Raw genomic sequence first — 24,965 nt, 5'->3', positions numbered from 1 at the left:
TAGCAACATCGAATTAGATAACGTCGGGTTGCGGTTAAATAGCAAAGAGTCACAGCTACACATTCATGGAGAACCAACAACATGTGTTTCGTTAACACCCCTCGAAATTTGTTTCGACTGTAAAAAGCTTTATTTTGAAAGTCTTAGCGGAAGTGCTTGTTGTTGACAGCCAGGCTTTTTGCTGTGACCTGGATGTAACTAACAGGCGGCAACGTTGTTCACGCAAAACTTCACTCACTTCTGCAATTTAGTCTTTAAACGTGAATTATCTTTTTAAATTTTCTTCAGCGAAAGCAGACGGCTCAACGGTGACATTCCGGTTTCCACGGGTGCTTCGGTCGCGGTCAGCGTGTTGTTGCTAGCGGTGGTCAGCAGGTCTCCAGCTGAAACCAGTTGCCTTCAAGATGCTGTCATCGGGCAGGAGCGTCGCTGTCCGGCTGCTCAGGCCGGCCTCGTGGCTCCCTCTCCGGCAGAGTTCTGAAGGAAGGCCTGTTAGCTCCCAGCAGAAAGGTAGCTACCTTGTGGAGCCAATTAATCTAGTTATAAGCCTCGAGGCTGCTAGCATGAAGCTAATCCCAAAGTGACGCAGTTAAGTGGGCAGGCAGGAAACTTCATAACGCATATAAACAGAGTGACGTAATACCATGTATCAATGGCACAACAGTAATATCACTTGTCTTAGGACAGAGAGCACAGCACACAAACAGCTCTCCTCTACGTCGCAGGCCTTGTTGTTTTTGTGTCTGAAGGCAGTTTTATAACTTAATATTCTGCAGTGGCACCTCACGGCTTGAACAACTAGCACCCACAATGTTTTGCAGTGTCACAGTCTCAAGAGATTTTGCAGATAAATAGATGTTTAATGTTACTTTAAAACTTCTCATTGGACAGAGTAAAGTGTTCTTGTTTTTTCTACTGCAGAGTTAATAAAGAAACGTACACTAGAGAAAGATGAGCTTCGACCACTCTACATGGACTTCCAGGCTACCACTCCCATGGTGACTGTTACTAACCCTGTTGTCATGGCTACCAAGTTATGTTAGAGAGGTCCTTTCAATTATTTTTACTGTAACTGCACCTGAAGATCAAAGAATGTTGTGTGTGTGCAGGATCCCCGAGTCCTGGATGCCATGTTACCCTACCAGGTGAATTTCTATGGCAACCCTCACTCTAGGACACATGCCTATGGCTGGGAGAGTGAGACAGCCATGGAAACTGCGAGGAAGGTAGACACATTTTGGCTTGAAAGAGAAACATTTTACATTTGGAAACATTTGTGTTATAATCCTGCCATGTCATTAAATCTGAATCTGACTGTTGTCTGTCTCTTTCTCTCTCGGTGTGAGCAGCAGGTAGCTGATCTGATTGGAGCTGATCCCAGAGAGATCATCTTCACCAGTGGAGCCACTGAGTCCAATAACATGGCCCTCAAGGTCACACTCTTCTTATTTTCTCTTCATTGCTTTATCCTGGCAATTCTCATTCCTGTACAGTACAATGAGCACCAGCGAATTACATTTCAGGAAGACATTAGGAACAGAGCAAGAGCATAAGAACTATATGAGGAGATTTAATAATTACACTACATGAACAATAGAAGCAGAATGTGAATGAATGTGGTAATGTGCAGTTAAATGATCAGGTCGAGTAGACACAAAAGGAAAACATATACTTTGCTTGAAGAATGGTAAGAACTTCAGTAGGACTTGTTTAAAGGGAACATTACTCTAACGACCAGTTCTGTGTTTCTATAGAATACGTTTGTACAATCAGTCAATAGCGACCCTGCTCTTCCCTATCCTATAGGGTGTAGCCAGGTTCTATCACGCCAAGAAGCGTCATATAATCACCACACAAACAGAACATAAATGTGTTCTGGATTCATGTCGGGTTCTTGAGGCCGAAGGATTCAGCATCACATACCTGCCAGTCCAGAAGAATGGACTGCTAGATCTGGAGGTACAGTATATGCTCCTTTGAGATTATGCACAGAAAACCAACATGATTTCATGTGTTCAGCAAATTTATGTTTGTGTATGTTCAGCTGCTGGAGGCCTGCATTCGTCCTGACACCTCTCTGGTGTCGGTGATGACTGTCAACAACGAGATTGGAGTCAGGCAACCCATCAAAGAAATTGGTAACCCCAGCAACATAAACATGATATTTGTTTTTCATTCCCTAAACAACCCACATTAATGTTTTATCTCACTGTGGTCATGTGGAGCCTTCAACATGTTTCTTTTATACTTTCACAGGTAATATTTGTCGTTCTAAAGGTGTCTTCTTTCACACTGATGCTGCTCAGGCGGTTGGAAAGATTCCCATCAATGTTTCCGAATGGAAGGTCGACCTGATGTCAATCAGTGGTCACAAAATATATGGACCCAAAGGTTAGGCCTAAGATTAACTGTGACTTAATTAGCCTTGTTTATACACAGTGTTAGTTCAAAAAACTAAAAAAAATTTAAAAGTATTGAGCTACATATTTTATGTTTAACAGGTGGTGTGCAAGTCATAATAAGTGAGACAGAGTCATTGAAGTAATAACAAAGCCACTATATCTAAACCCACAAACATAAATGATTTATTTATGGCTGTGAGGCAGCACATCTTGTTCTATTTTACTTTACCCTTAGGTTTCACAGAGAGGACTTTTTAAGCCTGGCAGCAACACCCTGGTAAAGATGATAACAGCTCTGTCATTCCACCAAATGTCATCTCTGACAATTATAGTTTTATTCCTTGTTGCTATAAATATGCAGTCTACTGCGTCAAGTATCAAGTTTGCCCATCTAGCTGGAAGACTCCCAACGGAATGTGGGGAATGCTGTTCAGCCATGCTTTAATTCAAACAAAGCCGCAGAAAAATCTTGGGTTTGAGCTTCTTGCCATGCTCACTGCTGAGATTTGCGGCACTCTGCTCCAGTCTACTTCTGTTTTTTTTTTTTAGTTTTGACTACCAATGTATTTACACTGCACATAATGAAGTTTGCATGTATCACCAAGAAGAGAAAACAGAACTAACAACTTTAACAAATAAATTACTTCAAAATAAACATTTCTCTCTCAGTGCAGTTCAGCTCACCAACAGAAATGTATGTTGTTTGGGAAAACATTTGTTCTCTTCGTGCTGACCCTCTATTATGCCGGTGTGTGTGTGTGTCTGTCTTGGTGTACAGGTGTGGGTGCTTTGTATGTGCGTCGCAGGCCTCGTGTGCGTTTAGAGCCACTACAGAGTGGGGGTGGCCAGGAGAGGGGGCTGCGCTCCGGCACGGTTCCTACCCCGCTAGTTGTTGGGCTGGGAGCTGCCTGCAGCATTGCCCAGCAGGAGATGGAGGTACAAAAACACACCCAACCGTCCTCTAACTCAGAAAAATGTCAAAAAACAGTATGCTGGACCTAAACATTTGTGTTTGCATGCGTACAGTATGATCATCACAGAGTGTCCATGTTAGCCAATCGTCTGGTCCAGAAGATCATGTCTGAGATTCCTGATGTGGTCATGAATGGAGATCCAGAACAACGCTACCCCGGTACAACACAAACCCAGTGTCACATGCTGCTTCATTTCTAACATAAACTTTCAAAGTAATTTAAAGTCCTGCTGTTGGCCTTATTACAGTATTTGCAGTATATGAGTGTATCTAACCTTGTATTTATTTCTTCAGGCTGTATCAACCTGTCCTTTGCTTATGTGGAGGGGGAGAGTCTGTTGATGGCATTGAAAGATGTCGCTTTGTCATCTGGCAGGTCAGACAATTGAAATCCTATTATTATTATTATTATTACTTCTAAATAATAAAATAATAATATTTGAACTTTTTTGATCCCCACATTGGGGAAATTAATCACTTGGCAGCCACGGTGCAGCATAAATTAATAATGTAAAGAAAATTATAATAAAATTAATTAAAAAGAAATATAATGTAGGGGAGAAATACATTGAGGTATTTTATAGACTTGCACACAGTATGAGAATGTAAAGCCAGGAATTCTAATTGGCCTTTCACCTACATGTTTGTTCAGTGCATGTACGTCTGCATCTCTGGAGCCGTCGTACGTCCTTCGAGCAATTGGAGCAGATGAGGACCTGGCTCACTCTTCCATTAGGTACAGACATTGTCTCCTTACTAATAATATTATTGCCACAGTCTGACCTTAATTGACTTCATTGATAATTGAATATTTTCAAGACTATTAGACCAAGTAAAAATGACTATTATTCTGATAGTTATGATGCTAATGAATAATATTTTGTTAAATAGATTGAAAATATAGAGCTAGAAAGAAGCTTTTCTGGTTTATGTGCTGACTTGAATTTAGTTCAATGTCTTACTGGAAACATATGTGTGTGTTCCAGGTTTGGTATTGGCAGGTTCACGACTGAAGAAGAGGTCGACTACACAGCAGAGAAATGTGTCCAGCAGGTTCAGAGACTCAGAGAGATGAGGTGAGTTTGACTAGAGTCTGCTTTTGGTTTTCTTTTAGTACTTTGATTAGTAATAGGTGTCTCCTTTTCTGTCAGTCCTCTGTGGGAAATGGTTCAGGAAGGCATCGATCTGAAGAGCATCAAATGGACTCAGCACTAGATTCCCTCCCTAGCTGTTGCCAGCGATGATGATGATGATGATGGTTCCTAGGACATTTTGGGAACGGACCAGCTTTTTCTTCCTATAAACAAACACGCACAAATTTCCTGTCTGACTTGAAGTCTGATTAGAGAAGTACCACTGTGTCCCTGTAGAATCGTCTTCATCTCCTGCTCTGTTAGGTGCTCTGAAAGTCTCTGCTCATTGTAGTGATACCACTGTTTTATACCAGTTACTTACACAAGAAGTTGTCAGTCTGCAGCATCTGTATTTCGTATCACAGTTGTTACGTTTTAGCCTGGGTGACCTTCAGTAGTTCTGACATTTGTGACCCTGATTATGAAATCCTTTAAGTCCAAGTTACAGTCAAGCATGTGTTCCATCACATTTGCTATAGACAGATTTCTGACATTAAACTGTTTCACAAACAACATGCAAGCAATGAACTCAGCTAAAATTTGACACGTAACTAATTGGAATTATGTCTATATTGCAACTCATGTCTATAAAAGGAATGCAGACACATTTATCTGCAATTTGTGGACACGAAATGATACCAGAAATGTTAAATTCAATCCAGAAAAAGAGCTGCTGATCTGGCATACAGGCTTTTGTCAAAGTGTCCAAGATGGGCAACAACACTGAGGACACATAAGAACAAAGACTAGTGATGATCCAGACCTACCGTAAGTCCCTTGGCTAATGCCAGGATTCAAATATTTGAGCCACAATAAGTAAATAATACATGTTTCCTGAGTGGTTTTTAAGGTGATGCGCTGTTATGGCTAGTTTATCTTACAGTTTGTGCTTTTCTTGCCACATCAGTGTTAAAAACAGCATTGCGTTGGTGTATCTACAGCAGTTCCAAGTAAACAATGTTTATAAAAAAAGCTTGATGGTTCAATATAACTCTAAGTCTGGAACTCTTTAATACTGATGTTCTGACTGCTGAAGTTTTCTTTGAGATGTTGTAAAGTAAAAATAGCTTTGACTTAGTGGCTCATACTGAGAGGTAACATTTTGATCATGTGTGTCTGAGGTTTTTAATGTGAATGGTAAGTTGATTCTGAGATGATGAATATTCAGACACTGAAAGCTGGTAGATGAATACAGGTTGCGTTCTCTCAGTGTAGGGAACTGGTTTTCTATTGTATTTATTGTTCTCCAGCATCTACTTCTCTTCCGCTGTTGCGCACAGTGTGAATATTACTATCCAGTAAACTTCATGTATATGCAATAAACCATCATTTAAAGTAAAATTGTACTTGCTGTTTATTTTATATAAACATTTTAACATTTTACATAAACATTTTTATTTTTTTTATATATTTTATATAGATTATCATAGACTGCTAAAGCAGCATTTATAGCCTGATCCACTCTTTTTTTTTACCTTTGTTACAGGTAATATGAAACATTGATAATGGAAAACACCCAATTCGTTTGCATATCATATATAAAAAGCCCAGCCAGATTTTTTCATTCTTTTGAAGAGATAAATTATTGACTGAACCTCCAACAAGATATAATATAATAATAACTGAAAGACACAATAACCAAGAGAAAAACAATTTGAACACTAAAATAACCTATGGACCCAGAGGATTTAGAACTTAGCAGTATATTTTTGCAGCGGAGGCGTTGCAGGGCCACCTAAAATTACCGTCTAATGAAGTGACGCCATGTTTGACCGGTAGGGGGCGTGGCTACTCTGATCGCGTCTTCTCGTATCATATCGTCTGCTGTCGCGGTGCTTGCGCCGACATTTCGTGCAGTACCAGCCAGCTGAAAGACCAACTGAGAAGAGTGGTCCGTGCATGAGCTAAAGTGTGTTTGTTGACAAATTTCTCGGTAAGAATTCAGCAGCGGTAGCCCGCTAAGTGATGCATTAACACCGGGCGCTGAGCGCGAAGGGAGCCGCTTAAGGCGTGTTTCCTACAAGCGGCTCAGCTCCGACACACGCAGGCACAAAGCACAACCAGCTAGATGGCTAACAGAGGGTTAGCCTGCCTAGGTAGCTAACGTATGCTAATCTCGCTACAGTTATTTTGGCTGCGAGTTAGCTAGCTAGTTAAGGTTGCCTCTTAGAATCTCTCTGCAGAAGCTCGGTTATTAATACAATTTTATTTGAATGCATTTCTTGTTTTAAACGTTTAGGTCGGTTTGTTTAAAATTGTGTCTTCATAGCTGCTACAGCCATTAGCTAACCACCCAGCCAACACGTTATTATTAATGGTTGAATGAGCATTTCAATTAGGGTCGACTATATACAGATGTTTACCTGTTTTGAAGGATGATTAATAAGGAGGTGTGTATTTAAGTCTTGAACAGCTTTGTCTTGTCTCATTTTCGGAAACTCTGCGGTCGGCTGTTGCCCACCGAAGAGACCACAACTCAAGACACACCCGGTCAGTGACGTCCTAGGCCCACAACAACACAACCTGTTGCTGTGAGCAGGTAGACTGGTTGCAGATGAGGAGATGAATGACGGTTGTCATAGAGACAGATTTTACAGTGATCCTGTTAGCTGGTTGTTAAACATTGGGATGTCTCTGTTTAGTGATGCAGTGAGCTTGCATGCAGTTTCCAGAATATAGTGGGTTTTGGTTATATCTCCCTTTTTATATGTTCTAAACAGCAAAGTGTGAATACGCACAAAATAGGCAGAAAGGAAAAGTTGAATCTAGTTTAGTCAGCTAATTTCATCGCAGACACGTATTTCTGGCATATTACCTTGTCTCATGTTAATTCTTCTTTTTTGCAATTTACTGCATGATGTCAAAACTACAGGTGAAACTGTTGCCCCTCAAACTCTACAATACAAAGAACTTGCCAGGCATTCAGTTAAGCTAATGTTTATGTGTGAGGGAATGTTATTTTGTTTGTTGCGTGTCCAGTCCTGGCTACATTTGGCTTTTCTTATATACTATTTCTTTCAGCTACCACATTTTCCAGTAGTGTTTCAATTTGCTTTAGTATGGCATAATACAACACTTTTATCCACTGTTGTTTGCCAGCTGGATGAAGTCTAAATAAGTCAGTTTCCACAAATGAATGTTAAAATAAGTTTGATGCTTGCAAAAACATCTATATCTAAAAGGAAGCTATAAAAATGGATCTAGGGTTTAGGAAAATCTAATTACATATCTACAGATTTTAAAGTAATCAGGTTCCTCCAGTGGATGTAAACTCTTGACCTGTTTTCTCTCAGAAACCTTGTTACTAAAGTGCATGTAAGTCTTCTTCGTAATTATATGTAGTTGGATAATGAAAGAAATTGATAGAATTTCTTTAATGCAACTTCCAATGCCAGTTTGTGTGGGTTAAGATGTTCATTTAAGCTCAGACATTAAGCAGACTTTCACCCCGTGAATTTAAATAAAGGGCAATGAGCGAAATTATATAACCCCTAGACACTTGATTTGGAAAAATATGATTTTATAAATATTGATTTTTAAAAAAAAATCAATTTATCATTTAACAACTTATTGTACAATGAACAGAGCTTTAGTTTTTTTGAGTACTAGTTTTAAGTCCAACACAGGTAGATACAAAGATCATGTCACTGATTTTCAGGTTTCTTCATTCTCTTTGTCTCATGAGGCTTAGTCTGTCTCCATCATGTTCAGATCAGGGTTCTGTGGAAGATATGCCTACTGTAACACATCTCAACCTTCTTCCTGTTGGTGCAGGAAGAAGGAATTGTTGCCCCCCAAAGAAGCCAAAAGCTTTTCTGACTAAATGTGTTGTTGTTGCAGACAGAGACTGATTGTTGCCCCAAAAAGAAACCAAGAGATTTCGACTAAATGTATTCATGTAAGAAAATGGTAAAATGATTAATGTACTTTTTTGATACAGTTTTAGTGCTCTTGCATTGTGTGGATAATGGTAAAGGTTAGTGGCACAAAGCTTTTTTTCACACTGTTGAACATATTCCTTCTTTTGAGTTTGTTTTTTTAAGGTTATTGTTAGGTCTTGTTAATTAGCATATGACTTATGTACTTTAGCTTCCAAATTAGGGCTGTTGTTTTCTCTTTAATTCTACATTGTTGCCTTTTGGTTTTCTGACATGCTGAGTGTTGGTCTCCTGTGAGTTGTATTGCCACTGTAGCTGTATGTGTACCTCCCTTTCTGCTTGTCTCTGGCTTTTAGCTCTTGCTATTTTTTCTACTGGTACAATTTATTATCCTGCTATTAATATTTTTGATTGACATAGTAGGTTGATAATGAAAGTTTTGAAATTCCAGATTAGGTTTTGTCTGTTCTTCTGAGTATTTTGTGATTAATGATGATCTTGTTTGGAGTGTTGTCTTGAAAGTTGTTGCAAGCTGCTGGGTGCAGCCTGACCGTACAGAGTTTGAGTTTGCATTTTGAGATTCAGAGTGTATAAACTATTACAACATAAGGTTTGTTTGTTGGATAAGGATCAGATTTAATTTGACAACTTGAACCTCAAGATGATATCAGAAGATCCAGAGGTTGTTGTGACATTGGATTGTGGGAGCTCTGATCATTTGCTGTTACTCAGTTGGAGTTATATTAATTGGTGTTAGCTAACATGTTGTTCTATACCTCTTTTCTGTTTCCATTCTCGTCTAATTAATTGCTGTGTGTGGTATTGTGCTGGCTCAGTTGCTGATTTTGCTATGGTTGAAATAATGCTAATGGTTTTCTTGTTTATAAAATGCTAATGTGGCTCTGGTTTGTATAATGCTAATATTTCTCTGGTTCAAATGATGCGGATGCTACCCTGGTTTACATGTCCTTTGGTTGCTTTTGTCAAACTTTTGTTGGTTCATTTTGCTATTTTCGCTCTCGTTGACAAGTTACTGCTGTTGATCCTCGATAAACCTTTGTTACCAATGTGTTAAAGATTTGCTGCTTACCATTTTTTCCCACCGTACTGTACAATCAGGATCCAAAATGTTTCATTGGCTGACTTGGTGATTCAGGAATCAAAAGGAGTTGCTCACTTTTGTCTTGTTGTTGGTCTCTTGGTTAAGAGAAATTTGCTGTTTTCCTTGGTGTTTGCAGGTTGTTGGGATAACTGGACAGGTTGATTTGGTTTTATAGGTTCTGTATTGAGGTTAAATACAGCATGGTGGCAAGACTGAAATCTTAGACCATGCGATCAATTAGTGGAAATACAACACATTGCAATTTATAAAAAAGTTTTTTTTAAGCGGAATCAGCTTCTCTAAATCCTATAATGCCAACAGGCATCAACTATTAGAAGCTAACATAGAATCTACTGGCAGGAAAACTTTAATTTGGTTTAATGGTTTCAGTGGTTCAATGGTTTCATTATCTAAATAGAAATGCATTTGACACTGAAAAACCTCACCTAGTTGCATTGGTGAGTTACAAGTTGCATACGATTGGTTAGATTTTATATAATGTATCCTGCACTCAGCCTAACACACAGCTTCTTTTCTTACGTTGTAGAAACAGTAAACATAGAAAATAAAGTTGAAAAAAATGTATTGCATGCAACTATTCCGTTCAAATGAAACAACGGCCTTAGTGTACTTAGGCAAATTTAATTGTATGACAGGCCCTCTGATGTATCTTCAAATGATTGATTGTTCCTGTTTAAACTGTTGACCTGTAATGCATAACAATCGAGAGACGTGAGGAGAAAATGTGTTTTTGGTTTGTTTTTTCCCCCTCAAACTTTTGCAATGTTTTGAAGCTTGTCCCCTAATTCTTATAAACACCTCTGGTTTCCAAATGTCAGGACCCAAATATGTTGCATGAGTTTAGTTAAGTAAATGATCTTGGGGGTATTGTGAAGGAGTTTAAAAAACAAGCGCTAATTATATATTGAGCTGCAAAATCTAAGTTTCCTGAGAAAACATGTGGAAACCACTGGTCGTCTTTTGCTGTTTATCTGACAGTAGTTGTTGCTTTCTCCCCAGGTTGTAGGGCTGTTGTTTAGCAGTCAATATGGCGGTAGTCATCAGGCTACAGGGTCTGCCTATAGTGGCTGGCACCATGGACATCAGACACTTCTTCTCTGGCCTCACCATCCCTGATGGGGGAGTTCATATCGTGGGCGGTGAGCACGGAGAGGCCTTTATTGTTTTTGCTACTGATGAGGACGCTCGCCTGGGGATGATGCGTACAGGTGGGTCCATTAAGGGCTCAAAAGTGTCGCTGTTACTAAGTAGCAAGACGGAAATGCAGAACATGATTGAACTGAGCCGTCGCAGGTTTGAAGCTGGCACAAGTGCTGTGGAGACCGCTGCACCTACAGCAGGAAATGCCAACCGATCAGGGGGTGCTGCCTCCATACCCACAGTGCAGTCTGGGTCAGCAGGCAGAAGCACTAGCCATGGAAACCAGGGTTTCAGTAACACTTCAGCCTTAGCGACGACAGCAAGCTCCTCTCAGGAGTCCTCAAGCAACAAGGCAGCAGCCACTATGGCCAATGTGGTGCCTAGCTTTCCCAACAGCTATAGTTCAGCACCTACAATCACCACTGCATTGGCAACGCTCAATGCAGGCCCCCCACCAATCCCTCCACTTACCAATATGCCTTCAATGCCTCCTATGCCCACATTACCCACAATTCCTGTTCCTCCTCCAGTATCCTCTCTCCCCCCTGTGCCCACTGTCTCTCCTTTGTCCCAAGGTCCTCCAGTCCCTCCTATGTCCCACCTTCCTCATATGTCGTCCCTGCCTCCTTTCAACCCTTCCCTCCCTCCTCCAGCAGGACTAGGTTCTGGCCTCCCTCTTGGAACACCCAATCCCATGTTGTTTAATCCTCTAACTCCCCTGGCATCTCTTGGCCTCCAAGCTCACATGAAGGCTGCTGCTGCAGCAGCTACTGGTGTAGGAGCGGCCAATCCTGATGAGTTGTTTGTCCTCCTGCAAAACCTGCCCTTCTCTTGTTCTGAGGTGGAGATCAGGGAATTTTTTAGAGGGTTGGGGGTGGATGGGGTTCGCCTGCAGAGGGATTCCCAAGGTCGACCATCAGGCAGGGCTATGGTAAAGTTCTTCTCGCCCCAGGACAGCTTTGAAGCAGTAAAGCGGGGAGGCGGCATAATGGGGCAAAGGTTTATTGACATTTCCCCAAGCTCAGAGCGGCAGTGGGCCAGTCTTGGTGACAGTGGGAGCATCCATCCTCCCCACAACAGCAGTAAATCAAATAACGGCAATGAGTTGCAGGACCAACAGCATCGTCGTGGAAATACTGGGTCAGGGGGCAGGGATCAGCGTGGAAGATCTAGATCTCCACACCGCCAGGAGTTTTGTGTCTACCTGAAGGGCCTTCCCTATGAGGCTGACAAAAAACAGATAAAGGAATTCTTCAAGAATTTGGCAGTTGTGGAGGACAGCATCTACATTGCCTATGGGCCCAATGGGCGGGCCACAGGGGAAGGATTTCTTGAATTCCAAACTGAGCAGGACTACAAGTCTGCTCTAGGAGCTCACATGCAGTACATGGGCACTCGTTTCATCCAAGTTCACCCAATCAGCCGAAAGGGAATGCTTGAAAAGATTGATACCATACGTAAGCGTGAAGCAGCACAGGGTGATGGTAAGAACCCAGATGGCCTAAAAGTTCCCAGGAATTGCGCACACATAACTAATATTCCATACAGTGTCTCCAAGAAGGATGTCCGTGCTTTCTTGGAAGGTGTGGGGCTGTATGAAGACACTCTGAAGGTTCTCACAGACAGCCATGGCAATGGTTTAGGGCAAGCTATCTTTCAGTTGAGGACTGAGGAAGATGCCCGGAAGGCTGAAAGACTGCACCGCCAAAAATTGAATGGCCGTGATGCCTTTGTCCATCTTGTTACCTTTGAGCAGATGAAAGAAATTGAGAGGAATCCACCTCCACAGAACAAGAGGGGCCAACGCAACCAAAACTTGCAAAACCAAAATCAGAACCAGCCTCAACAAGCACAGCCCAGTCCCCAGCAGCCGCAGATCAACCCATTTGCTGGGATTAGTGGGGAGGAGTTTAACTTTCTCAGAAACACCATGGGGAATCTCAACAATGCTCCCTTTGTGACTCCATTCTCAGCCCCAGGGAATGGTTTAGCGGGACCTCCTCCTCTTCCTCCTTTAGCAGCTGGGTTGGATATGAATCTGGGTGTAGCTCCTCCACTTGTTGCTGGTCTTCCTGGAGCTCCAATCTTAGAGCCACCAGGCTTTCGACCTGGAAGTGGAGGAGGTGGTCCATTTGGCCAGGATGGATTACGAGGCTTAGCACCATTTGATAATGCCAACAGAAAAGGAGGTGTTGGACAAAATCGAGGGGGAGGAGCTAATAACCAAGGACGTCCAGGGGGTGGAAACGCTGGCGTGCCACAAGTCTTTACGCCAGGATCTGATCTCCATAACCAGCCAGCCCCTGGAGTACCTAATAATCCCAACACTCAACGTGGGGCTGCTGGCCCAACTATTGTAAAGCTTCAGAACATGCCGTTTACTGTAACTGTGGATGAAATTATGGACTTTTTCTATGGCTACCAAGTGCTGCCAGGCTCAGTCTGCCTACAGTTTAGTGAGAAAGGTCTGCCTACAGGCGAGGCAATGGTAGCTTTCCAGAGCCATGAGGAGGCTGCCGCTGCTGTTATGGACCTCAACGACCGACCTATTGGAGCACGCAAGGTCAAAATAAGCCTGGGTTAAAGCCCCTCTTAAACTGAATCTAGTTAAACATATTAAAACTACCTGGATCGATGATTCAAGTGGAACATAGCCAACAAAAACGTACATGACCTTCCCATGACACAGTTTTGACCTTTCCCTGTTCGCTAACTGTGAGTCATCACTGAACATTCTCTTCTTGCTTGTGATGATGGCAGGTAAGCCATGTTGCCCTGCAATCTGTCTTTAAGGAAACCTTTAATCCAGACTTTGACATTTCCTGCAGCTTCCTTGCTGACTCTGGTAGCACAAACTGATGATGACGATGAAATGATAATGTTGGCACAATTTTGGTTCTTTTTTGACCCTGTCTCTGACAATGCAGCTTTTTGTCAAATTATGTCCAGAGCTCACACTGAACGTACTCACTTGTTTTGTGGTAAAATGATTAAAATTGAATATTGTTTCTGTATGCGCTCACAATGCTGTGCTGCAGTGGTTTAAAATTGACATGCTATGTTGCTATGGAACTACCTTTACATGCTCTGTTGCTATGGAAGAATGGTGAGTTGCCCCAGTATGTTGCCATTATAAAATGTTTATGCGATGTTGCTATGGCTAAATCGTCACATTATCTGTTGCCATGGTAAAGTCTCCGTTTCTGTTGCTGTGGTAATGTCTTTACCTTATCATTTGCTATGGTCTTTACATCCTCTGTTGCTTTTGAAAATGTGATAAAAAGCTGTGTTGCTATGATAAAATGTTTATGCTCACATGCTGTAGTGCAATGTTGATATGCCCATTGCTATGGTAAAAAAATATACTGACATCAAGCTGTACTGTCAGTGTAACAGGCTGACATGACACCCTGTTGCTATGGTAAAATGATACAATTATGTGTTGCAAGAGTGGTCTGTGGATGAGCGATGGACAGATTGCCGTTTTATTTTGTAAATAATGACTTGGTGCCGCTGATACTGTCATATTTTCTGATAATGCTGTGTTTAATGCCACCCTCAACCCAACCCTTTCTCACCATATGTCCAGAAGGTGTTTGGACTGTAGAGTGCTAAGATGATATTTGTAGTGTTTTTAGTTTGGTAGCTTTTTGAGGTATGTTTGATTATCCTTTTGGATGTTTTCATCTTAAAGCAAGTTTTTGTTTATATTGTCCGTGTAAACAAGCTTGTATGATCATGTAACCATACATGGTGTGGAGTCTCCTTTTCTTTGATAAATAAAAGGACATTCCTGATGTGCACCTGAAATGAGCTCTTTCTCACTGTCTGCTCGTCACTGTTCATGGATCTAGTTTTTCTTTGGTTGTCAATATCTTCAGTTCAATTACAGACCCATGAAGCTAAACACTGCTGGAAATCATTTATTTTGTTCCCAGAGTATAGTTGTAGATAAAAGGCATATGTCTTTGATTTTCAAAAAAATATTGTCAAACTACACCCTCTAGTAGATTTCAGACCCAATGCATTATGAAAGAACATAATATCCTATACATTTGTTGACTTTAAATTGTTACAGCCCAATTCTGAATCTTGGGGAAACCTCTTTGGCCATTTATTGTATGGTCAGTATGTGTTATAGTCAAATATTGAACAAGCATATGCTAACTGATGACAGGCCAATTTCAAGTAAAATGCAGCACATTTTTATTGGATGACTGTGTGACGAGCTAATACGTGGGTTCCAGCTGGTCTCACGCTGTGAACTATTAATGGTACACGTTCCTACATCTGACTTGTCTTTAGCTTCATCACCGGTGTTAAAGCCTGTGCCTCCTCCAGAAGTTTAGATGACTGAGGGAAATTATGAAAATGCTATAAAATAATGTGAGAAGTCCTGTAAAATCCTCTGTAATCAAAAGGGTTTTATATCGCTCATGTAGGTAAACCTCTGTAGGCATTAGGCAAGTTATGATCGGTTTAAATTAACCTAGTTTAATGTCACGTAACATTTTTGTTTAGGTGGTTTCATCATGGAGCCTTTTTTTTCTTCGGAGAACACAGGACAAAGCACAAATAAGAGAATAAAGGTATTAAGTTAAAATTTAGATATTAACCTGCCAGATGTAAACCTTTTTATTGTAAATTTAAGTGTCTTAACAGATTCTGCAACTGTGCTTCAGTTTTGTGGTGGATATATTGTGATTTAAGTTTTGTTTAGTGCACAGTTTATATTCAGTTCTACTACTGAATTCTTAGTTATCAGTAATAGAAATGTCGTGCTGCTTGAAGGAACTGGTCAACCTTCAAACAGGAACAGAGATTAGTTGTTTACATATACGTGTGCGATAAGTCCTGGTGTTCAGCTTGGTCTCTGCAAACAATGAGAGTTTGTGTAATGGAGATAACATTATCATCATATAGATATTACCCCCAGAAAGAAAGGAGTTGCAGGTGAGTTTTGAAGATGCTCTCGTAGATAAACAGCAGATATAGTTTTAACAATTGCCCATATATAATTCAGGAATCTGATCAGACTGTTAATGTTAATTTGCAGTGCTATGTTGGTGGAGACTACTTTGTAGATGAGCATGTCAATGAGTGGAAGGTGGCCTGTGGTGGCAGGAAGTCAATATGTGAGAATAAGAGCTGATGCAAGTGTGAGACCTGTAAATTAAGTATTTGTGCCTGTGTTTTGTTCTCTTCCATCTGCTCCTCGCTCATGATGTGCTGCTCCAGAGCCTTTTCCCACTCCACTGTATTTGTGCTGTAAAGGATGAATAAAATTAAACCTAATTGTTTCTTCCTCTGTGCGAAGGTTGGTTTGTGCGGCTTCCATTTTTTTCCTGTGACTATTTTAGTCTAGTTCATCAAGCTTAATATTTTCTCTGCTGCTGTAGTAATAGCAGGGTTTTCAGCTTTCTGCAATTACAACATAAAAGAACTGAACTTTTATGGGTCGACGTTCATTGAGCTTGCAAAGGTGCCTTTACCAGCTTTATCTGCAGGTCGCACAAGCAAGACTGTCGCCTGCTTTATTTTCTACACTTTTTTGCAACCATTCAAAAGATAAAATGGTGAAAAAGTATGGAGGAGTATAGTTGTACTGTACTGGAAATTATACAGACCAAGAACTTTGAGCTTTAATGTTTTACATATTATTTTTGATATTTGCTCTTTGGGTTATTGCCTTTAGTCCAAGAAAAGTGTGCTGGTGGATATTCTATTTCTGAGGCTGATGGAGTAGGTTGAGCTCCTTAAGGTCGGTGGACAGTGCTTTTAATTCCCAGGTGAAGAATAAATAATGTTTTGAAATGCGCACTGTGTAATTTACTGATGTGTAGCTGTTGCTGATTTACTGCAGGAGCGAACGTGATGCCTAGGATTGACTGCTATAATGCCGCTTTTATTCTGAAAGCGTTTGGTCGGAAGTGCCGTATTTAGAGACGATGTGAACATTAACCAATCGTAATCTCAACCTGAACGCTGAAGCGTGTGACTGGCAGTCAGTTTGTCCAATCAGGTTGCGTGCATGCAACTACTGGTTCAATCGGATGGCAGCTCCTTTACGAGCCGCTCCCTTCCAGCCAAACCTGCACAACGGAAAGGAACGGCCCTTTTCTGACTCATAAACATATATAATAGTTGTCCAGCAGCCAACTGTGGTTAATATTTGTGTGATTATTCTGGGGCTGATCGGATAAAGGTTAGTACGCCTGGTTTGGTTTATTCCGTTTATTCTGGTGCCTCTTCGCGTCCCAGACTGTGCAGCTGTGCTGCATTTGGGCGTTTGCTCTTCTAGTGTGAAGTAACGTTAGCAGCAATAAGGCGATGTGGTGACACAGCGTGTTTGCATGGGAGACGGGAAACTGTTGGTTCAGTTGGCTAATCTGTTCTAAAGCTTCGGTTGATGAGTGCGATAAACTTTTGAACAGCTCTTTCTCGAACCACATTGCCGTCACACTTATCGAGTCATATAAGAGATTGAGTAATTAGTGAATGAAGACTTGAAACTCGACTAAACGTAATTTGGAAGCCAGTCACTTCTGGTGTATGGTCTCTACTTTAAATACAAAAGCTGTAATTAAAATGTAACAATGTTTGCAGACCGTTTGATGTTTGTTTCAGATAAATGTGCATTATTGTTTGATTGCTTTTTATCCACCTATGGTCATAGTGTCACACAGTGTGGACAGTTCATTGAACTCATCTGTTATGACTGTCAGTCAGCACTGGGGTTTAATTGGTTTCTGTTGTGGGAGAAGAATGACAGGAGGTTTGTTTTGGGGAAACGGTGTGAAGCAAGAGAGATTTGGTCGTTCACAGGAAGCTGTGGTTTTATCAAAGTCGCTGCGGATCGGTGAAGGTTTGAGCTGCTTGCAGCTACGTTATTGTGAACACTTACACAGATACAAAGTTTGCTTGTTTGAATCTTAACAACATCCAAGTCTAATGCAGTGATGTTGGGTTTCTGTCCCCCCACAGATGGCGGAGTGTGTCACTAAAGTGGAGCTGTCCATCTCTTGCTCTAACCTTCTGGACAAGGATGTTGGCTCAAAGTCTGATCCTCTGTGTGTGCTGCTGCAGAGTTCAGGAGGAGATAAATGGGTTGAGGTACAGTAACATGACAGACACCACAGGACAAACTGCTTTCACTTCAGTTTTTTGTTATCAGTGAGATATTTTGTCCTTTTTCTCTGTTAGCTGGGTCGTACAGAGCGAGTGAAGAACTGCTCCAATCCGTCATTCAGTCAGCATCTTTTGGTGGATTATCATTTTGAGACAGTGCAAAATCTGAAGCTGGCGGTTTACGACATTGACAGCTCCTCCTCTGACCTCAAACATGACGACTTCCTGGGAGGGGCAGAGCTAACACTTGGACAGGTGTGTATTAGACCGGGTTTACCCCCAAACCATCGTACCACAGTCTCTTCAAACATGCTTTCATAGCTTATCCCCAAAGTCACATGCAATCAGCATCCTTTTAAAACCGTATCATCTTACTGACCATCTGCTTCGAGTTATTGCACTCTTACTTAGCAGAGCATTCTTTTTGTTTGTGTCCGCCTCTGCTGGAAAAGAAGTGTAAAAACAACAAATTAATAAAATGCATATGAGGTGCTTTTAGCCATAGCACTCTTGCTGCTGTAGCTACAGTATGATGGTGATACAGGATGGGATCCAGTTGTCATAAATACAGCTGAAAAACAATCTCCTATGTGTGTTTTAGATTGTTTCCAGTAAAACTCTGACCAGACCTCTGCAACTGAAGAAAGACAAACCTGCAGGGAAGGGCACCATCACTGTATGTAATGTGTTTGTGATGGCAAAGAGCATTAACATGAATTAGAATTAGAATTTTGATCCTTCAATTCATTACAAGCTTATAATTTGATATAGCATTTTAAGGCATTACAACAGTTTGTTAGATTCATTTCTTTTTACATGTAGAGTATCTGATAAAATCGTTCTGATACGTTCAAAAATCAAGTAAACACATTTTGTGAAGGTCACAGCAGAGGAGATGAAGGACAACAGAGCAATTGAATTGGAGCTGTCGGCCAAAAACCTGGATAAGAAGGTAAGTCTGTGTTTCCTTTATTTTCTGCTGCTTATCTTTTTTGTTCTTGCATATTTTCTCCACCTCTGTACGATGGTATTTAAAGCCAATGTCTGATCACTGTTAAACCCCATATCACGCAGAAGTACCTTTGCTGAAGGAAGTTCATATTTACCTACCAATTACTTGTAGTATACACATGCTGTTAATGAGTTGGCCGTATGTTGTCTGTTTTCTGTTCAGGATACATTTGGAAAGTCTGATCCATTCCTGGAATTTTTTAAACAAGGAGATGATGGAAAGTGGCATCTGGTCCATAGAACAGAGGTATGTGCATCCTGCTGCTGCTTCTTTTGGAGTTTAACTGTTATTTAATAATTGATGTATTAGTCCTTGTTACATAGACTGTCATACACATATGTCCTCAAAGCTTTATTATTTAGATAGGAATGTGTTTAAACTGAGGTTTTATTGGTCATACTGTAGCAGCATAACTGCAAATGTTTGCTGCCTCCTCCTTTGAGCATGTCAACTGCACAGTAGGCGGAAGCACAATTATGTGCCTCTGGTCATAGGTCATCACCACTGTTTGTTTACGACCTTTTAAATTCAGTCTCTATAGCCTATATGTTTCTCTGTGCTCTTCTCACTGGTTTGACATCCTGGGGCTGAGCTTGAATAAAGTATTGCAACATACACATTAGGTAGGTTTGAGTGGCTGTTGGGCCAGCAAAACCAGTTTTTGTTGTAGTCAGTCAGTTGCAAACAAAGATCAGATGCAGCCATAGACAACTTGTTCAGCCTCAGTGTTCCCACCGTTCTCTTCCATTGTTGGTTCAGTACAGTTACATTCTCAGCATAGTGATCCTTATTTATACTACAGCTTCAATTACATCAGACGTTGTTGACAGTGTGGATGACCACGCTGGGAATTGTTTGTTGTGTGTTTTAGGTGGTGAAGAACAATCTTAATCCCTCGTGGAAGAAGTTCACTATTCCTCTCCAGACGTTCTGCTCAAGTGACCTCAACAGAGCCCTGAAGGTTCCACCAATCAAAATCCACACTTGATCAGAACAATCTGAACCTCAGCATATAAATACATTCTCCTCCTTCCTTCAGGTGGATTGTTCTGACTATGACAGTGATGGAACTCATGATCTGATCGGTTCTTTCACCACTAAAACTTCTGACCTGCAGAATGCTCCGGTATGTTCCTTGTTAATAAACATTGTCCTATTCACTATTTAAATGACGGCGTTTAATACACATGATTTTGTTTCATTTGCCCTTAGGTGGAGTTTGACTGTATCCACCCCGATAAACAGAAGAAAAAGAAAAGCTATAAAAACTCTGGAGTGGTCTGTGTGAAGAGCTGCAAGGTATTGACTGCAAACCAGTTCCAAACCAGGAGCTGAAGTTGTTTGTTTATTGTAAATTCGTAGATTGAAAACAGTGACTAATTATTGAGCATGTGACCACATTTCCTCTTAAAGGTTCCCTATTATGCTTTTCACACTTAAAGTTCAGTATATTAGGTCCTAATGACGTGTCTGTAAAATTTAATGATGACAAACTGGTCTGTCTGACAATGTGCACATGTAAATTCAAACATAAGCATAACAGACTATTGTCAAACACACATTGTCAGAAAGACCAGTTTTTCATCATGTATTGTACATAATTTTGATCCTGCTCTTGTTTAATAACTGTACTACTGCAACATGGAAATTTTCCCATTGTGGGATGAATAAAGGACTAATCTTAGCTTATATATATATATATATATATATATATATATATATATATATATATATATATATATATATAGATATTATAAACACACTGTTTGCCTTTTCAATTTTTAAGATTCACTTACTCATTAGTCACTACAGTGTAACATGATTTCCTTTTAATCTGTATCCACACAGATGACCGCTCAGTACTCTTTCTTGGACTATGTGATGGGCGGCTGCCAGCTCAACTTCACTGTACGTCATCATGAAAGAACATATTTTATTCCATCACCAACGACATTCATCTTCGTGTTTAGTTCATGGATCTTGGTGCTAATGTGTTAGACTATATATTAATTTTATATTATGTTACAAACATCACATTATTTATGTCATGTTACTCATTTGATGCTGATTAGTTATGAAGTGGCCTGAAGAAATAATTGTATATAAATAATGATTAAATGTTTGTACAGTAGGTGGTCATTCATAAATGAATGTTGTGTTAACCATGTAGGTGGGAATCGACTTTACTGGCTCTAACGGTGATCCCCGCACACCCCAGTCCCTCCACTATATGAGTCCAGATGGTCTGAACCAGTACCTGAGTGCCCTTTGGTCTGTGGGTCAGGTGATCCAAGACTATGACACGTCAGTACACATTTATACAAACTATGGATTTCAACTATAAACCAACCTTTACATTGTGCAGAGATCCTCAACCCCTGAACCTTACATCTTATTCATACTACTAGACTGTGCTGTATGAACTAGAGCTTATTTGCCCCTGGTTTTATTACATATCCTAAATCCTGCATTCTAAACCTTGTAACTTTCTACCCTACACTACTTTTATTGTATATGTGACTGTGGTAATTTTTCTTACCGGTTTCAGTGATAAACTGTTCCCAGCTTTTGGTTTTGGAGCCAAACTGCCTCCAGACTTCCAGGTCAGCTTTCTCATTATCAACCAGCGACACGGCGAACAGAGACCAGTGTGGCAGCTTTACTGAACTGTTGTGTTGTTGATCTTACAGGCTGCACACCACCAGTTTGCCCTTAACTTCAACCCCGCTAACCCCTTCTGCCAAGGTACACACACACCACACACGTCTTTCTAGTCTACATTTGTGAGGGCAGCCACTGATGAACAGTAAGACTTGCCTAGCTTCTCCCCAACCCAACCAAGCCCCAACCTTAAATCTATATCTCATCTTTGTTTGTTTTGAGAAATGTCCTCGCTTCCCAAAAATTATCGCCCACTCCAATAATAACATTTTAATTTCCTTTTTGTTTATGTAGTATATACGAGAACACTCTCTAACTATTTATTTGATATTCAAAAGTAACTTGATGTGAATTTTCAGGAATGCTCATTATAAAAATCAGGCTCAGATCTTGGTGGACAATCTGTGGATAATTCAACGTTATGCTTGCTTTTATCTGTATAAGCTTTCTCCTCTGTCTTCAGGTATCCAGGGTATAGTTGAAGCCTACAGGATGGTTCTGCCTAAGCTTCATCTCTCTGGACCCACAAACTTCTCTCCCATCATCAACCACGTAGCTTCAATTGCCAGTGCTGCTGCACAGACCAATAATGCCTCTGTGAGGACGCCCACAAAAACGCAACAACAACAAAATACACCAGATTCATTCAGACCTTGACTGTTGCCTTCATTTCTCTGCAGCAATACTTCGTGCTCCTAATCCTCACTGATGGTGAGATCACTGACTTTGACCAGACCCGCGACGCCATCGTTCAGGCATCACAGCTACCCCTGTCTATCATCATCGTGGGGGTGGGACCAGCAGATTTTAAGGCCATGGAGCTTCTGGATGGAGACAATGGTGTGCTTAAGTCAACATCAGGAGTGCCTGTTGCCAGAGACATTGTCCAGTTCGTCCCATTCAAACAGTTCAAAGATGTAAGCCTGGCTGTGTTTCTACATAAAAACTGCAGATTTTCCCAATCAGTGTTTACAGCTGCTGTTATGAACAAGAAAAGATTGATGCAAGTGAGAAGACATCCCCCCTGAGACTAAGGGAAACAGTTACACTAACTTCTCATTTCTCTCGCTCTCTTTGTAGGCTCCTGCAGCAGCTCTGGCTCAGTCTGTCCTCGCTGAGGTTCCAAACCAACTCGTCTCTTATTTCAAGATGAGAGGCCTTGAACCACCTAAAGCTCAAGTGCCCCCAAGAATCTGAATCTCATCCTCTGCTTTCCTCAGGCCGACCCCCTTAAGATGGAGGTCTGACCTACTTTCATTCCAGACCACCACACTCCTCTGCTCTACCCCTACATTTAAAGTGGACCAATAGTTACTCCAAAATCTGTCAGTCAGCTTGAGATTCCAGGGGCCTTTTTATAATCACTTTGCTTTCTCTGATTATTTCGTAGTATAGCATAGATTATCAATTCCTTCTGCTGCTTTTACGCTACTATGCAACAGTTTTCAACTTTTGTGCCTCTACTTTCTCTCTTCATTATGATGAGAACAACGCCAGCATCCTTGTGAGAGCTGGAGCTGTATTGGCTTTGTTTTAAGAGAGAGAATTGGTACAAGCCAGGCTTAATAAGAGCAACACTAAAGTGTGTGCGTATTAGTAACACTGGCTTTGATTTGCATCATCAATCATATACTGTATCGTCACTTTGCACTTTGCCTTTGCATCTATACACAACATGCTGGAAATGGTATTAGAATCAAATACTCATATCACTTAACTCCTATAGCTTTTATTACGACTTTGGCCTTAACATAGAGTTGTGTAGTCTTTATGATTCTTCCAGACAACTCTTTTCATCACTGTGGGATTTTTTTGCTTTTATCAGCACCTTTAGCACTTTCCTCTTGTATTCACTTCTGTATGTATCTGTCTGCGGTTCCTAAAATGGGTCTAAAACCACCACCCGCCACCAGTAAAGCACATTTATTGTATTGTAGTTTGCAGGTCAGCCATCCTGTTGCGTCATCACTGAGCTGCTTTTATAAATGCTGTTAAACTTCCCTGACTGCAGTTGTGTCACTGGGAGTGGATGCACAGCAATCTAAATAATCACACGTTTTTCAGTACCGGTTAGTTAAGAAATGTAGCTAAGTAGAGTCCATACACTTCTCTACTTTGGTTATCTTACGCTACTTATGACGTGCCTTTTGATTGCCTTTAGGTGTTTAAATACAGTTATGTTTATTGACATTATTGTTAACTTGTGCCAATTTTGTTCAAAAACACTGCTTTACATTGACTTGACCCTGATGAAGCAAAAGGTCAAACATTCAAGTGCCTCTAAGTTTAAATCGTGCCTAAATCACTTCATAGTAAATAAGATTCTCGTTTATTCATGTTACGGTCGAGGGTCTGAGGCCATGTTGCACATGTGCCTTAGAAAATGTGGTAGCAAGCACAGCACAGAATACACACGACTGAGGACGGAGAATTAGGTTATGTATCGTAAAAGAAACAAGCATGTACACTTTATCAGTCAGGTTTCATGCAGTGTCTTGTAACCCATAAATCTACTATAATCCACCATATAATTGTGGCCAGTTGGATTGGAGATAAAACGTGGACATACTGGTCTGGGAAGATCATTTGTCTGTTATCAGAAAAATGCACTTGATCATCTCATGATCTATTTTGTTACGATTTACGACAGTTATTTTACTTTGTGGGAACAAATGCAAACATCATACCTATTTACTTACAGAATTCCAACTCTATGCAATTTATACTTTTTTTATTTTTGGAGTAATAGATTAATAAATCTTTGTGTGGGCTCTGGAGCTAATTAATAGGAACATTGGGGAAATGTTTGCTTCTGTGTTTTTTATGACCAAGGAAAATGTTCTGTGTTGTCAGGCTGCCACAAGGTTATTTTTCTTCTTCATTGCCAAAATCCTGTCTTTTATTTTTTTATATTCTTTTTTTTGTTGAAGGGCAAGTTTTTTTCATGTTTACTGTAGAAATACAACAATCAAAACCTGTTGTTTTCATGCATGTTAATCAAGCAATGATCATAGAAATATTGTGAGCTCTGCTGAATATGCTGTATTGTCCCAAAAGGCTGTGATTTCATTTAGAAAAGGAGGAAAAGCTTCTAATGGGAAAACCACACCTTTCATAAGCATCACAGAAAAAAGTAAATAGTGTCTGCTACTAACTAACCAGTAATATGAAACCAGAGTAAACAGAAATGACATGTCGGTATCAACATTGCCTTTGATGTTTAATAATAAAAGAACTTGGGGAAGTAAAATAAATATTTTTTTTCTTTATTGTCTTATAGTTAAAGATTAAAGATGGTAGAGTAAACGCTAGTTCTAGGTCATCACAGGTTTTTCTGTCTGGTTAAATAGGACCGGGTCCCACAAAACCAGTGCCACAATGTTTGTGGCAGTTTTGTGTTTATCTCTAGTTGTTTGTAGTAGTTTGCACATCCCACTGTGAAGATTTAAATTAGAATACTTTATTTTTTTGCATTCCTATTAGAATTTTGTTCTTTCATTCTGCTTAAGCTTCAA

The 24,965-nt window shown here is 40.5% G+C and overlaps 3 protein-coding genes across 5 annotated transcripts; all 3 read left to right on the top strand.

The window, feature by feature from the left end:
- Nucleotides 1-12: 12 nt before the first annotated feature.
- On the top strand, nt 13-5,849 carry nfs1 (NFS1 cysteine desulfurase). The gene is made up of 13 exons (XM_029150409.3): nt 13-510; nt 922-998; nt 1,110-1,226; nt 1,350-1,433; nt 1,807-1,959; nt 2,045-2,138; nt 2,257-2,391; nt 3,181-3,338; nt 3,429-3,534; nt 3,670-3,751; nt 4,028-4,111; nt 4,362-4,451; nt 4,527-5,849. The coding sequence occupies exons 1-13, from the start codon at nt 405-407 to the stop codon at nt 4,588-4,590; spliced, it is 1,350 nt and encodes a 449-aa protein (XP_029006242.1). The 5' UTR covers nt 13-404; the 3' UTR covers nt 4,591-5,849.
- Nucleotides 5,850-6,282: 433 nt separating this feature from the next.
- Nucleotides 6,283-24,704, top strand: cpne1 (copine I). 3 transcript variants are annotated; one of them, XM_055508978.1, is made up of 16 exons: nt 6,283-6,441; nt 17,634-17,762; nt 17,853-18,032; nt 18,379-18,453; nt 18,658-18,729; nt 18,952-19,035; nt 19,661-19,750; nt 19,829-19,915; nt 20,002-20,088; nt 20,638-20,697; nt 20,960-21,093; nt 21,338-21,392; nt 21,480-21,534; nt 21,914-22,047; nt 22,131-22,367; nt 22,531-24,704. In XM_055508978.1, exons 2-16 carry the CDS (start codon nt 17,634-17,636, stop codon nt 22,645-22,647), a joined length of 1,596 nt encoding a protein of 531 aa, XP_055364953.1. In that variant the 5' UTR covers nt 6,283-6,441; the 3' UTR covers nt 22,648-24,704. The 3 variants fall into 3 exon arrangements, with proteins under 3 accessions (XP_055364953.1, XP_029006221.1, XP_029006220.1); XM_029150388.3 differs by having other exon boundaries at nt 6,395-6,417; XM_029150387.3 differs by lacking the exon at nt 6,283-6,441 and adding an exon at nt 16,694-16,854.
- On the top strand, nt 6,976-14,462 carry rbm12 (RNA binding motif protein 12). Its single transcript, XM_055508977.1, has 2 exons — nt 6,976-6,998; nt 10,509-14,462. Exon 2 carries the CDS (start codon nt 10,537-10,539, stop codon nt 13,231-13,233), a length of 2,697 nt encoding a protein of 898 aa, XP_055364952.1. The 5' UTR covers nt 6,976-6,998; nt 10,509-10,536; the 3' UTR covers nt 13,234-14,462.
- Nucleotides 24,705-24,965: the final 261 nt, after the last annotated feature.

This window comes from Betta splendens, chromosome 5 (genome assembly GCF_900634795.4).
Source record: "Betta splendens chromosome 5, fBetSpl5.4, whole genome shotgun sequence".
Lineage (NCBI taxonomy): Eukaryota > Metazoa > Chordata > Actinopteri > Anabantiformes > Osphronemidae > Betta > Betta splendens.
Note: the sequence above shows the minus strand (reverse complement) of the source record. Positions and strands in the feature narration are given on the sequence as shown.

What these genes read in the sequence shown, in the direction of transcription:
- nfs1 (XM_029150409.3), top strand. Translation starts at nt 405, where the DNA reads ATGCTGTCATCGGGCAGGAGCGTCGCTGTCCGGCTGCTCAGGCCGGCC. An exon ending in TCCAGGCTACCACTCCCATG is followed by an intron (nt 999 to 1,109) that starts GTGACTGTTACT and finishes GTGTGTGTGCAG; the next exon opens with GATCCCCGAGTCCTGGATGC. An exon ending in GTCGCTTTGTCATCTGGCAG is followed by an intron (nt 3,752 to 4,027) that starts GTCAGACAATTG and finishes ATGTTTGTTCAG; the next exon opens with TGCATGTACGTCTGCATCTC.
- rbm12 (XM_055508977.1), top strand. Translation starts at nt 10,537, where the DNA reads ATGGCGGTAGTCATCAGGCTACAGGGTCTGCCTATAGTGGCTGGCACC.
- cpne1 (XM_055508978.1), top strand. Translation starts at nt 17,634, where the DNA reads ATGGCGGAGTGTGTCACTAAAGTGGAGCTGTCCATCTCTTGCTCTAAC. An exon ending in CAGAGCTAACACTTGGACAG is followed by an intron (nt 18,033 to 18,378) that starts GTGTGTATTAGA and finishes TGTGTGTTTTAG; the next exon opens with ATTGTTTCCAGTAAAACTCT. An exon ending in ACCTCAACAGAGCCCTGAAG is followed by an intron (nt 19,751 to 19,828) that starts GTTCCACCAATC and finishes TCCTTCCTTCAG; the next exon opens with GTGGATTGTTCTGACTATGA.